Below are 13831 nucleotides of genomic sequence, written 5' to 3' on the forward strand. Positions count from 1 at the left end.
CCCAAAGCTACAGAATATACATTCTTTTAAAGTTCAAATGGAACATTTTCTAGACCCATAACAAGTCTCAAAAATTTAAGAAGATTAAAATCATATCAAGAATATTCTTTTTTTTTTTTTTTTTTTTTTTTTTTATACTAGGCAAAGAACTTTATTAATCTTGGTTTCAAACTTTATTCCCAGGCTTCTTCAGCTTAATTTGCTGCAAAGAATGATTTGTGTATAAGCAAAAACTGAAAAGAGCTGCAGTGTCCAAGGGGCTAGAGCTTAAAAATATTAGAGATCTAGATTTTATCAGATCCATAAACAAAATTTGAAAAAGCAGTCATATTATAAAATAGCAGCTCCCAGTAACTTCTTCAAGTTTATCTTCTTCAGAAGTTGACTCAATTCAGTTTGCTTCATTCTTGGAAGCCTCATCAAAATTCTCCACAAGATCTGGAACTTCATCATCATCATCCTCTCCTGTAGCAAGTGGTGCTTTTCCATCCACAGATTGTTTGGGCAGAGCTTCAGCTAGTCTCCTTAAACTGGTCAGACTGTCTGCACCAAGCTGATTTAAGATGCTGGGCAGCATTTCTGTCAGCTGCTTCGTCTCAGCATGGCCTGTAATGGTGAACGTGTTCGCTGCCAGAGATGCCTGAACTTTAGGGTTGTTAAAGTGGATCACTGTTCCTTGGTTTGTGAACATATTTACCTCTTCAATGCCAGAGATGTTGTTTACCCCCAACTTCTTTAAAGAGAACTGAAGTTTTTTATCATCTGCTGTAGCTGTTCTGTGAACCACCTTCTTCTTCCTACGAGCAGTACCTTTCCCACCAATGCGCACTTGTGCCTGCAGTTTGGCGAGTTTCTCTTGGTTCATGATAGTTTCTTTCATCTTGTTGGAGAGAAAACGGGGCCGCGCGGGGGACTAGGGTTGGTGCTCAGGGGGGTCTTTGGCAGACCAGCTGAAAATAAGCGCGCACACGCGGGGACGCAAGATGGCAGCTCAAGAATATTCTTAAGCCACAATGGTATGAAACTAGAAATCAACTACCACCACTCTCCCAAAAAACCCTGTAAAACACATGAGCACGTGGAGGCTAATGACATATTACTAAACAATGAATGGATTAACAATAAGATCAAAGAAGACTGACAGTGACCAGGGGGGAGAGGGAGGAGGAAAAAGGGGGAAAAGAAGATGAAGGGTATAATCAAGGAATTAGTATAAATGACCCATGGACATGGACACCGTGGTGGGGATTGACTGTGAGAAAAGAGGTGGGTGGGGTGGGAGGGAGCAATGGGGGAAAAAGTGGGACAACTATAATAAAAAAACAATAAATAAATTTTTTAAAAAGAAATCAAAAGATACCTTGAGACAAATGAAAATGAAAACACAACAACCCCAAACCTATGAAAAACAGTGAAAGCAATCCTAGGAGGAACATTCATAGCATTACAAGCCACCTCAAGAAACAAGAAACTTTGTACCTAAAGGAATGAGAATAATAACAACAAACAAAACCCAAAGTAGTGGAAGGAAAGAAATAAAGATCAGAGTGGAAATAAACTAAATAGAATCTTTAAAAATACAAAGGACCAATGAAACCAAGAGCTGGTTCTTTGAAAAGATAAACAAGATTGATAAACTTTAACCAGACTCATCAAGAAAAAGAAAGAGAGAGGGCCCCAATAATAAATGAAAGAGCAGTAACACAAACACCACAGAAATACAAAGGATTATAAGAAAATATTATGAACAATTATATGCCAACAAATTGGACAATCTGGAAGAAATGTATAAGTTCCCAGAAACATACAATCTTCCAAAACTGAATCAAGAAGAAAAATCTAAACAGACCAATTACAACTAACAAAATCAAAGCAGTAATCAAAGAAATCCAAACAAATAAAAGCCCTATGGTACATATTTAATGGAATACTATTCAGCCATAAGAAAAAATGAAATACTGCCATTTGCAAAAACATGGATGAACCTTGAGAATATCATGCTAAGCAAAATAATTCAGACAGAAAAAGTTAAGAACCACATGATTTTACTCATATGTGGAATATAAAACTGAAAGCAACAAATGAACAAACAAGGAAAACAAATAAACAGAAATTCAAAGACACAGAAAACAGTATGTGGTTATTAGAGGGAAGAATGATAAGAGGGTATTAAAGGGTAAAGGGGGTCAAACATATGGTGATAGAAGATGATTTGACTTTGTGTGGCGGGCACACAAAGCAATTTGAAGATCACGTATCATAGAAAGGTAAACTTGAAAGCTATATAATCTTATTAACCAATGCCACCCCAATAAATATAATAAAAAGAAAAAACAGTCCTAGGTCACATGGTTTCACAGGTGAATTTTACCAAGCATCCAAAGAACAAACACCTATCCTCCTCAAAAGTTCCACAAAGAATTCAAGAGGAGGGAAGACTCTCAAGCTCATTTTACAAGGTCAAGATTATTCTAATGCCAAAACCAGTTAAAGACATTACAAAGAAAGAAAATTATAGGCCAATATCCCCAATGAAAATAGATGCAAAAATCCTCAACAAAATATTAACAAACCAAATTCAGCAATACATTAAAAAGATCATACACTGTGATCAAGTGGGGTTTATTACTGGAACTAATTCAAGGTTGGTACAACATCCACAATCAATTAATGAGATATACCACGTAAGATAAAAATCATATGATCATATCAATAGCTGCAGAAAAATATTTTGACAGAATCCAGCACCAATTTATGATTTAAGAAACTCTGAGCAAAATGGGAGTGGAGGAACACATTTCAGCATGATAAGGGCCACATATGACAAATAATCATTCTCAAAAGGGGGGAAACTAAAAGCATTTCCCTTAAGATCAGGAAAAAGGCAGAGATGTCCACTTTTATCACCCTTATTTAACATAGTACTGGAAGTTCTAGCCACAGCAATCAGACAAGATAAAAAAATAAAAAGCATCCAAAATGGAAAGGAAGAAGTAAAATTGTCATTATATGCAGACAACATGATATGTCTATAGAGAATCCTGAAGATTCCACCAGAAAGTTCCTAAAACTGATAAATGAATTCAGTAAAGTACCATGATACAAAATAAACATTCAGAAATTGGTTGCATTTTTATACACCAGTGATAAACTATCAGAAAAAAAAAACTTAAAAAAAAATCCCGGACTTCCGGCCAAGATGGAGGCTTAGACGGACATGCTAGGTCTCCCTCTACAACTAGAGAGGAATACAACTACTTCAAAACAAAGGATAACTAGAAATTCCAGAAAATAAAACTACACGGAAGCCCAACATATGAAGTTATAAACCAGTGGTGCCATTTGGGCAGGTAAGAGTTAAAGAGGGCAGTGCTGTTTGCGGTCACACCTGAGACAGCCGCGGGGCAGCGAAAAATTCCGGCTGCAGTCAAGCCCCTGGCGGTGCGCGACTCCGGCGCTGGGGAGAGCGGCCGCCGCATCGCCTTGAACAGTGAGGCCCCGGGGGGCGGGAGGACGGATCCCGGTCTCCTAGCTGAATAACTGTGTGAATCCATCTTGGACCCCGGCCCCCAAAGAAAGCGCCACAGGGCTGCGAAATAGGTCGCGGACAGGCGCCGGTCGCTGAATTGTGACGCGTACACAGACACTGCCCCCTACAGCCGGCCCAAGAAAACAAAACGCATCTGTCAAAATGAGGCAGACAACTATAGAAATCCCGGTAGCACAGCTCACCAGGCAACAGATAGAGAACCTGACAGATGAACAGATAAGAAACCTGTCAGAGGCTCAGTTCTGGGCCATTGTTATCAGGTGGCTTACAGAATTCACAAAAGAGCAGGAAAAAGATAAGAAAGAAGTGAAAAACTTTCATAACGAAAGGAACAAAACCACATACGAGACAGATGGTGAGGAAAAAAAATCCAGAGTTCATTTCAACAAACTGGAATATGGAGAAGGAACAAGCAGTCAACCAATGCAGAGAGAGGAAATGGGAAGCAACAATGAGAGGATCAGAAACCTCTGGGACAGCTATAAAAGGCCCAACATAAGAATCATTGGTTTGCCAGAGAGTGAGGAAGATGAACTAGAACTTGAAAAATTGAGTGAAAATATAATAAAGGAGAACTTCCCAGACTTGGGGAAGGGAATAGACTTGCAGGTCCAGGAAGCAAGGAGAGTTCCCAAGAGACTGGACCCAGGGAGAACCACTCCAAGACACATTATAATCAAAATGTCAAAAATTAAAGATAAAGAGAGAATCTTAAAAGCAGCAAGAGAGAAGAAAAGAATTATGTACAAAGGGGTCCCAATTAGACTATCAGCTAACTTCTCAAGGGAGACCCTACAGGCAAGAAGGGACTGGCAAGAAATATCCAAAGTAATGAAAATCCAAAACCTACAACCACGAATACTCTATCCAGCGAAATTGTCATTCAGAATAGAAGGACAGAGAAAGTGTTTCCAGGACAAAATAAAACTGAAAGAGTTCATTAGATCCAAACCACTGTTATATGAGAAGTTAAAGGGACTGGTTTAAAAAACAGAAGCTAGGGAGATGAAACAAAGCCAAACTAAACAGGCAACGAGAGTGGAAAAGGAACTGTGGGTACGGGAAGCATATTGGGGGGAGGTTAACACGGAGGGGGAGTGGGGAGAGGGAGGGAGATGATATAGGAATTGGGGATCATGGTAGGAGGGAATGGAATAGATGGAGAGAGGTTGGGAGGAACTGTATGCACAACTAATGGACATAATCTAAAAGGGGGGGACAACTGGAAGGAGGGGGGCCACCGGGTGGAGGGGAGCAGAGGGAAGGGAAATTGGCACAAATGTAATATTTTAATCAATAAGACACACTAAATCTGAAAAAAAAAATCCCATATACAATTATATTTTTAAAAAACATCCAAGAATAAATTTAACCAAGGAGGTAAAAGACTTGCACTCAGAAAATTTTTAGACACTGAAAAAAATGCAAATAAATGGAAGCATAGACCATGTCCATGGATAGGAAGAATTAAAATATCTATACTACCTAAAACAATCTATAGATTCAATGCAATTACTATCAAAATACCAATGATGTACTTCACAGAACTATAACAAATAAATTAAAAGATTTTTATGAAACCTCAAAGGACCCCAAACAGCCACAACAATCCTGAGAAAGAAGAACAAAGTTGGCAGCATCATGCTACCTGATATCAAACTATCCTACAAGACTATAGTAATCAAACAGCATGTGCACTTAGGTAGTTATTCCACCTCTAAGTGTGGGCTGTGCTTAGCGACTTCTTTCCAAAGAGCACAGTGTGGAATGGGGGAAAAGGAGTAACTTTATAGTGGATAAACCTGGCAACCACTACCTCAATCAAATGATCAAAGTGAACATCAAAGGCAGGAAGTCATGCTGATAGTATGATATGACATGATAAAAATGGCACTTTAAACCTGTGGTTTTCCTCCCCAAAGCCCACAATCCTAGCCTAATCATGAAAAATACATCACCGGGAGTCTGCACGATCCTTCCCCATGTGGGAAGGCCACCCTCCCATCCACATCCCCACTCTTATTAGGGATTTCTGGACTCAAGGGTAGGTAGGACGACAATCATGTCCAGCTTGAAGCAGCTAGAGGAGCTTGAGACCTTTGCCCATTGTCCCTTATAAGATTATAAAGGGTCTTAATATCTGAGAGGGAGGGATTGTTATTTTTTATTATTAAAATAATTAATTAATCATTTATTTATTTTAAAAAAGAAGAAGAATATATGAAAGGGTGAAGCAGGAGAGCTTGTATGTACGAACCATGGGCATGGATGTGGGGGCGATTGTTGGGGGAGGTTGGTGCTGGATGAAGGGTAGCAAAGGGGAAAAAATTGGAACTATTGTAACAATATAATCAATAAAATATACTTTAAAAAAATACATCAGCCAAGATGCTCCTAAGGACATAAAACAGCTAAATGTATTATGGTATCCTGGATGGGATCATAGAACAATTAAAGGACATTAGGTAAAAACTAAGGGAATCTAAATCAGTTATGGATTTTAGGTAATAACAATGTATCAATATTGGTTCATTAATAAATACTGAGTTGTATAATTATTCTATGAAGTCTAGTAAGATGTAAAATACATATAGAATTAAAATAAGTGGTAATAACAGCATATTGGTTGGGAAGTTAAATGCACTATCCAGGAGTAGAAAGATATAATTGTCTATGGCTTGTATTATTTATCCAATAATAATTATTATAAAATTTTATGGTGGTGAAATGCTTATAATTTTCTATTTCAAAAAACCATCTTCTAACAACTGTATATTTTTTATAGATAAAATTAATATGACCTCTGTAAGCTAGGTTGTACACGGTCCCTAGATAAGTAAGGACTTCCTGGTCTTAGAAGTCCAAGCAATAAAACTTACTTTCATATTTTTTAATTTTTTTTAAATTTATTGATCTGAGAGAGAGAGAGAGAGACAAAGGGGGAGAGAGAAAGAGAGAGTGTGTGTATATATCATTGATTTGTTGTTCCACTTATTTACGTATTCATTGGTTGATTCTTGTATGTGCCCTGACCAGGGATCAATCCTGCAGCCTTGGTGTATTAGAACAATGCTCTAATCAACTGAGCTACCTAGCTACCCAGCCAGGACTTTGATTTAATATTCCTTAATACTTAGAAAACATAAGACACATTGCAAAAACAATTATTTACTTAAAAAAAAAACTCTTTAGGTTTCCAGCTCTGCTTCTGAATTTATAAATTTCGATTCATAAACAACTTTTAGGGAAAGTAGGATGCACTTGAGTACTATTCCTCTCAAGAACAGAATGGAAATCTTGAATTCTTGACTACAACATGGTTGCCATATCATATCACAGACCTGACACCAGTTAAATGAAGTAAGACATTGAAATGAGATTTTAACACTTCATAGAACACAAGAATTTGTGTTTTTCTTTACTGGGGGTTAAAGACTGAATGTAATATTTCAATCATACCTGAAAGAACATGAGTTAATATTTCACAGCTACTTAATCCACTCATTCAAAATAGTAATCCAAATGTTCAAATATTTATGCTTTGTAAGTAAATTTCAATGCAAATCAATTGCCTTCAAGACAAATTATATTAAAACATTATAGTCCAAGTCAAAAAGAATTCTTAAAGCAATAAGAGAAAAAAATTCTTATACAAGGAACCACCCCCCCCCATAGGATATCAGTGAATTTTTCAGCAGAACTATTGAAGGCCAGGAGAGAATGGGCTCATGTAGTCAAAAAGTTGAAAGGGAAACAAGAACCTGCCAACTAAAAATACTTTACCTTGCAAAGCTGTCCAGAAATGAAGGCAAAATAAAGACTTTCACAAAGAAACAAAAGCTGAGGGAGTTTATCACCAGTAGATCTACTGTATGAGAAATGCTGAAAGGAGTTCTTCAAGTTGAAATGAAAGGATGCTAAATAGAACAAGAAAACACAGGAAAATATACAATACATTGATAAAGGTAACTATATAGCCAGATTCAGAATACTCTAATAATATAGTACAGTGGTGTGATAACCACTTAACTTTAGTATAAGGGATAAGGGCAAAAGTATTAAAAACAGTTATAGCTACAATAATTTGTTAATGAATATATAATAAATAAAAGGTGTAAATTGTGACAACAAATACATAAAATAGAGAAGTAGGAGAGTAGACTCTTTGTATGTGATTAAAGTTAAGTTGTTATCAACTTAAAATGTTTCAGGGTAACCACAGAACAAAACAAAACAAAACATTATTAGATACACCAAGACTGAAAAAGAAAAAGGGAATAAAGTATACCACTACACCATTATGGGAAACCATCAATTCACAAAAGAACATAGCAAGAAAAGAAGAAAGGAACAAATAAAATAGCCAGAAAATAATTAGTAAGATGGCAATAGTAAGTCCTTACCTGAGGCGGAGGTGCCTCACACACCCTAGGCTTGGGTGGAAGTTGCTCTGTCCAGCAGAGGCTTCGTGACCACGGTGGAACAAACTTTACCCAGGACATTTTATTATGCCTGGGGGAAAGAAGTGGCTGCTCTCTTTAGGGGAGAACAGCAATTAGACCTTCTTCCCTCGTGCCTTTTATTGAGGAGGATACACACGAGAGATACAAGGTCAAGATTCATGAATCATCAATAACTTGGAGGTGTTAGGATTACAGTTGACAGTAACAGATTACATGTACCAGTACAGGGGGCACGGTGACCAGTCTGTGTCAAGATCTATTAAACATCTTGATGCCACACTGGCATTAGGTGCAAGGTTTCATACATTTCTTGCTAGAGATTGTTTATGTTACATTAATGATAAAGAAAGCAGAGCAAGTTCTAAAGCATAATAAACATAATAAGCATTTTTAAAATCCAATTCCCATGGCAACCCTCTGAGTGGTCTTCGGTTATGTTCCACACACAGCCTTATGTTGAAATTTAAAGACAAGCACCGCTGGAATGTCAGCAGCATTCATGCTTAGGCCAGGGCTACAATTCCCTAAATCATGAGGAGCGGTTCCCTACACTTAACTACCAACAATTACTTTAAATGTAAATGGATTACATTCTGCATTCAAAAGGCATAATGTGGCTGAACGGATTTTTTAAAAAAACAAGACGCAACTGTACAGTGCCTCCAAGACATTTACATCAGTTTCAAGGACACACATAGGCTCAAATTGAAAAGATGGAAATACATATTCCATGCAAATGGAAAACAAAAGAGAGAGCAGGGGTAGCTACATTTATATCAGACAAAATGGACTTAAGTAAAAACTACAGTAACAAGAAACAAAGAAGGTCATTATATAATGATAAAGGGTACAATTCATCAAGAAGATATTACAGTTATAAATATATATGCACCCAACATCAGAGCACATAATGCATAAAACAAATACTAACGGATCTGAAGGAAGTAATAGAAAACACTAACTAAAATAATAGTAGGAGACTCCAATACCTCACTTTTGTAAGTGGATAGATCATTTAGACAGAAAAATCAGTAAGGAAACATTGAATTTAAACTATGCTTTAGGTCAAATAGAACTAAGAAATATATTTAGAACATTCCATCTAATGGCACCAGAATATACATTATTCTCAAGTGCACATGGAACATTCTCAAGGATATATCATGTTAGGTCACAAAATAAGTCTTTGCAAATTTTAAAACTGAAATAATATGAAGTATCTTTTCTGACCACAGTGGTACAAAACCAAAAATAAATAACAGACAAAAACCTGGAAATTTTACGTATATGTGGAAATTAAACAGCATATTCCTAAAAACCAGTGGGTCAAAAATGACATCAAAATGAAATTTTTTAAATCTTGAAACAAGTGAAAATGAAAACACAACATACTTTGTGGGATTTAGCAAAAGCAATTCTAAGAGGCAAATTTATAGTAATAGACACCTACATTAAGAAAAATGGTCTCCTTGGGAGGGTAAGATGGCCGCGGAGTAGGGACAGTGTTCTCAGCTCGCTCCTGTTAAGGAAAGAATCCAGGAACAAATGCGGAGAGGAGTGACTGAGTGAGTGTGGATATCTGATAACATGAACGGGGAGGAGATCGTGGGAGCAGCGTGGAGTGGGGTGGAGGGGTTATCACAAACTGCAGGCTGAGTCATTCCGAGACTCCGAGCATTTGCAGTATCAAGCCAGAGAGCTCACTAGCCGGGAGTGAATTCTTGTAGGGAGTTAGGGAGAGGATTTGGCCAAAAAAGCCAGAGGAGGGAGAGAACAGTGAACAATCAGGACTGGGAGAAACTGTGTGATCTGAGTCTAGAGGGAAACATCCTCAGCTGCAACCTCCCACCGAAAGCTCGGCACTCCGGGCGAGCCCAGCACTAGCGCTAGGGCCCTACAGAACAAAGGAGCAGTTTTGGGGCAAGGAGAACGGCAGCACAGAAAAGCTGCTGCGGAACTCCGGACTGGGGGAGAAGTGCGTTCTTGAAACCAGTATTTGCTCTTTAGTCGCGCTAGAATCCCACAGAACAAAAGGCCGGTCTGGGGCTAGGAGGGAAATAGGATGCTCAGGGTGTGTAAGTAGGGAAGAGAGCAGAGGCGGAGGTTCTGGAGGGGAGACGGTTTTAGGGCAGGGAGGAGGAGCCGCAGGGAAGGGCTGCTGCGAAGCTCCAGACTGGCAGAGAGCTCCGGGGTAGGAGAGCACTGCACTGACCGACCACACTAGAATCCTACAGAACAAAGGGACGGTGCTGTGGCGGGAAGAAAGATAGAGTGCACAGGCTGATAGACAGGGAAGCCAGTGGAAGCTGTAGCTCGGAATAGAGAAAGTTTTGGGGCAAGGAGAAGAGCACACGCAGGAAAGCCACTGCAAAGCTCCAGACTAGGGGAGAGGCCCTGGGCAGGAAAGGGCCACTGGGCCCGGCACTTTGACCGACTGTGCCAGAGTTCTGCAGAACAAAAGGACGATCTTGAGACAGGGAGAGAGATAGGGTGCGCAGGCATATAGACAGGGAAGAGAGCAGAAGCTGTAGCCTGGGAATAGAGACAGGACTGGAGGTAGGGCGGGGATTGCTGGCAGGCACGGGCTGGACCAACATAGGGAAGGAGTAGCTGGACACGCCTGAGGAGGGCTGAGGCTGCCTCAGGAGGGAACAACTAAAGGCAGCTCACAGCAGAGCGGTGGTAGGCCCACAAAAAAAAGACTACCAATCCCAGAATCAAGCAGAACCCTCCCACAGCCAGCCAACCAACCGGAAAAGATTTGAAACTCATGGAATTTTGAATAGGAGCGGACTCAGGAAGGAAGCAAGGAAAAACCAAAAAACAAACAAACCAAAAATACTCAGAGACTGTGCATAAAAGTTGAATTAAGTTAAAATCCTCATTCTTTTATCTCTCACTCTCTCTCTAACTACCCCTACCGTCAGTCCCTTCTTATTCTCTCTCCTTTTCTCCCCTCCTCTTCCCTCCCTTCTCTCCCCTTAGCATGTCTCCCCTTCATCCTATTCTCAGTTAATTTTATAATTTTAAGTTCTCTCCCTTTCTCACCCTCTCCTTTCTCTGTGCTACACACCTTCAACTTTATTAAATTTCTTTCTTTATTTTGTCCCCCTTCAGTCTACATTTGTTTTTCTTTCATCTCTTGTCCTTATTTTCCTTCTCTCCCTACACATATTCTCTCTCTCTCCCTATTCTACTTTATATTCTAATCTCTTAATATTCAATTATAATTCTAATCTATCCCCCTCTCCCTTTACTCTCCCATTCTTACCCCTTCTCTTTTTCTACCCCATCCCCTCACTTCTTTCTCTACCTCTTGTATTTCTCTCCTTCATCCTATCTTTTGTCAACTCTTCAATTTCAATCCTCCCCTCCCTAATATCTCCTCTTCCTCCTGATTCCCCTCCCTCCTCTGAGCTCTTTTCCTCCCAAATCCTCTTGCTTTCCTATCTCCTATTCCTCTCTCTCTATATTCACCCTTTCTCTCTATCTTGCAACTTTATATCATGTTTTAATCTCCTAATCTTTTTTATAATATATAATTTTAAAAAGAATTTTAATTCAGTCCCCTCTCTTCTACCTCCCCTTCTTCTTTCGTTCTCTCTCCTACCCTTCTCTTCTCTACTTTCTCTCTCTCTTTCCTCTCTCCCTTCCTGTCTTGCTATTTTCTACTCTGTATTTTTATTCTTAAAAAATTCTCTCTCAATCTGTTTCCTACCTTCTAACTTCCCCAGCCCTCTCTTTCAATTTCTGGCTGTCTGTCTGTTACAGAAACAGGGGAGTCCAAAAATCCCCAGAGTTTGCTGCTGGGGGATGGGGAGAAGTAAGCAGCTTTTCAAATGCTTCCACATGCCTGAGGCTGGTGGCTAGTGTCTTTCTTGTGCAAATGGCTTTAATGCATCCAAAGCCTCAGGCAGATGGGAGGAGTCTTGAACCAGGGGACGGTATGGAAAGCACACAGAGCCTACGTAAGGGTCTGTGAATGGTCAGAACTGTTTGCAATGCCCACTGCGTCAGAGGACGCAGTCAGGGATATATAAGCAGCTGCAGACATTTTAGCTCAGACTCTCGCTCTCTGACTCGGGCTCTCACTCGCGCTCTGGCTCTGGCGCTCTGACTCTCTGGCACGCTCGCGCGCTCGCTCTCGCTCTCTTGCTCTCTCGTGTGCTCCCTCCACGTGGCTTGGTGAAGGGGCCTTCTCCATGTGGCTTGGAGAAGGGGTCTCCAGGCTGCTTTAAGAGGCTCTCGCCATGCAGTTCTGAGAAGGAGAGAAGATCCACGCGGTTTGCAGGAAGAAGGCAGTTTGCAAGGAGGCTGAGAATCCAGGCGGTTCTGCATTGAGAGCTGGAGGGCACCACAGCACAGAAAGGACCTCCCCAATCAGATTGAATGATTGGCAGCTGCTGGTAAAGCTGAACTGTGTTTGGAAAGTAGGGAAACGGTTTCTCTGACTTCCCTAAAACTAGCCTGGTTTGGAAGGGGGGGAGGCAAGGATATGTGTTTGTGGGGTTTTAAAGAGCATAAGACTTAACAACAGAAATCCGCAAATAACTAAATCTATATAACTGTTAAATAAACAATTCTTTTTCTTTTCACTAAACTCTGGTATTGAGAGTTATAATTTTGGCGGCGGGCAACTGGGCCCCTAACTAAAGAGCCCGTGGGTTTGTTTTCAATTGGAGCAGCCCAGGGGTTCTGTAACATGTCTACCTGGATGTCTGTTGTGTCTACCCTACCTCCCACGCTAATCATATAGTATATACCGATTATATAATCCTAATACTATACACTTCCACTTTCTCACTCCACACTGTAACCCTCCCCTCCTTTTCAAACATACAGTGTAAGTGTTAATTGCTCTCTTACATAACCTTGATCCCAATTGCTAATATTAATACTCTATCAACTTCCAGCTCAAAAATTACCCTTCCTTCATTTAAAACAACTCCTTTCTGTTTCTCCTACGAAATAAGAGTCCCAGTATCTCCACAAGTATATTAACACGGGCTCATTTGCAGCCTATAGTGGGATTGCATTTGGGGGAGACATTGGAGGGTGTGGGTTTCTTGCCTGGGTTGTGTAATTATGTTTTAGCAGCACCTTCACAAAAGATCTCAAGACAAGGTGGGCAGAGTGACTCTCAATCAACTAACCAGAGAAAAAGATCCACCAAAAAGTAGCTGAAATACAACCAGACAGATTAAAGAAATATCATCAAGGACAACACAGACGGAGATCTAGAAGGGCGGAGGAGTAAGTGGAAGCTACACTAACCCCCTCCCAGGACCAGCCAGTGCTAACTCAGCCCCAGTACAGCAGACAGACCATTCCCCTCCAAGTGGCATCATACTAAGGGAAAATAAAAGCCCTGCATACAGGAATTAAGTTGCCACACCCACGGTCCTTAAGACTGATGGCCAACCACAGATTGAGTATAGTAACAACTAAAGAAGAGAGACAAAGGCAGTAGATCCCTGGAAGTCTCCAATAGGCTGCCTAGGGCCAGTCTGGTACATGATCTGATGCTACCAGAGGCAGATCCAGGAAGAACAGATCATTCTAAGAAGCACCAACAAACAAAAGGAATCACAAAAATGGGGAGACAGAGAAACAACCCCCCATCAAAAGGAAAGGTAGAATCCCCAGAAAGAGTGCTAAATGAAATAGAGGGGAGCAAAATATCAGATACGGAATTTAAAACATGGATTATGGAGAAGCTAAATGAGTTCAGCGGAAACTACAAAGAACTCCAGAAAAACTACAGTGAACTCCAGAAGAACTATAAGGAACTTACTGAGAATTATACCAGCATCAAAAA

At 40.1% G+C, this 13831-nt stretch overlaps 2 protein-coding genes across 3 annotated transcripts in view; both read right to left on the reverse strand.

Moving 5' to 3' along the window:
• LOC150000651 (protocadherin alpha-C2) overlaps positions 1–13831 on the reverse strand; it is a 122788-nt gene that overhangs the window by 85889 nt on the left and 23068 nt on the right. The gene's annotated exons all lie outside the window — the stretch shown is intronic.
• LOC150000653 (transcription factor BTF3) lies at positions 142–986 on the reverse strand. The gene has a single exon (XM_090289379.1). It carries the CDS (start codon positions 878–880, stop codon positions 392–394), a length of 489 nt encoding a protein of 162 aa, XP_090145505.1. The 5' UTR covers positions 881–986; the 3' UTR covers positions 142–391.

This window comes from Furipterus horrens, unplaced genomic scaffold (genome assembly GCF_987537825.1).
Source record: "Furipterus horrens unplaced genomic scaffold, mFurHor1.1.pri manual_scaffold_10, whole genome shotgun sequence".
Taxonomy (NCBI): domain Eukaryota; kingdom Metazoa; phylum Chordata; class Mammalia; order Chiroptera; family Furipteridae; genus Furipterus; species Furipterus horrens.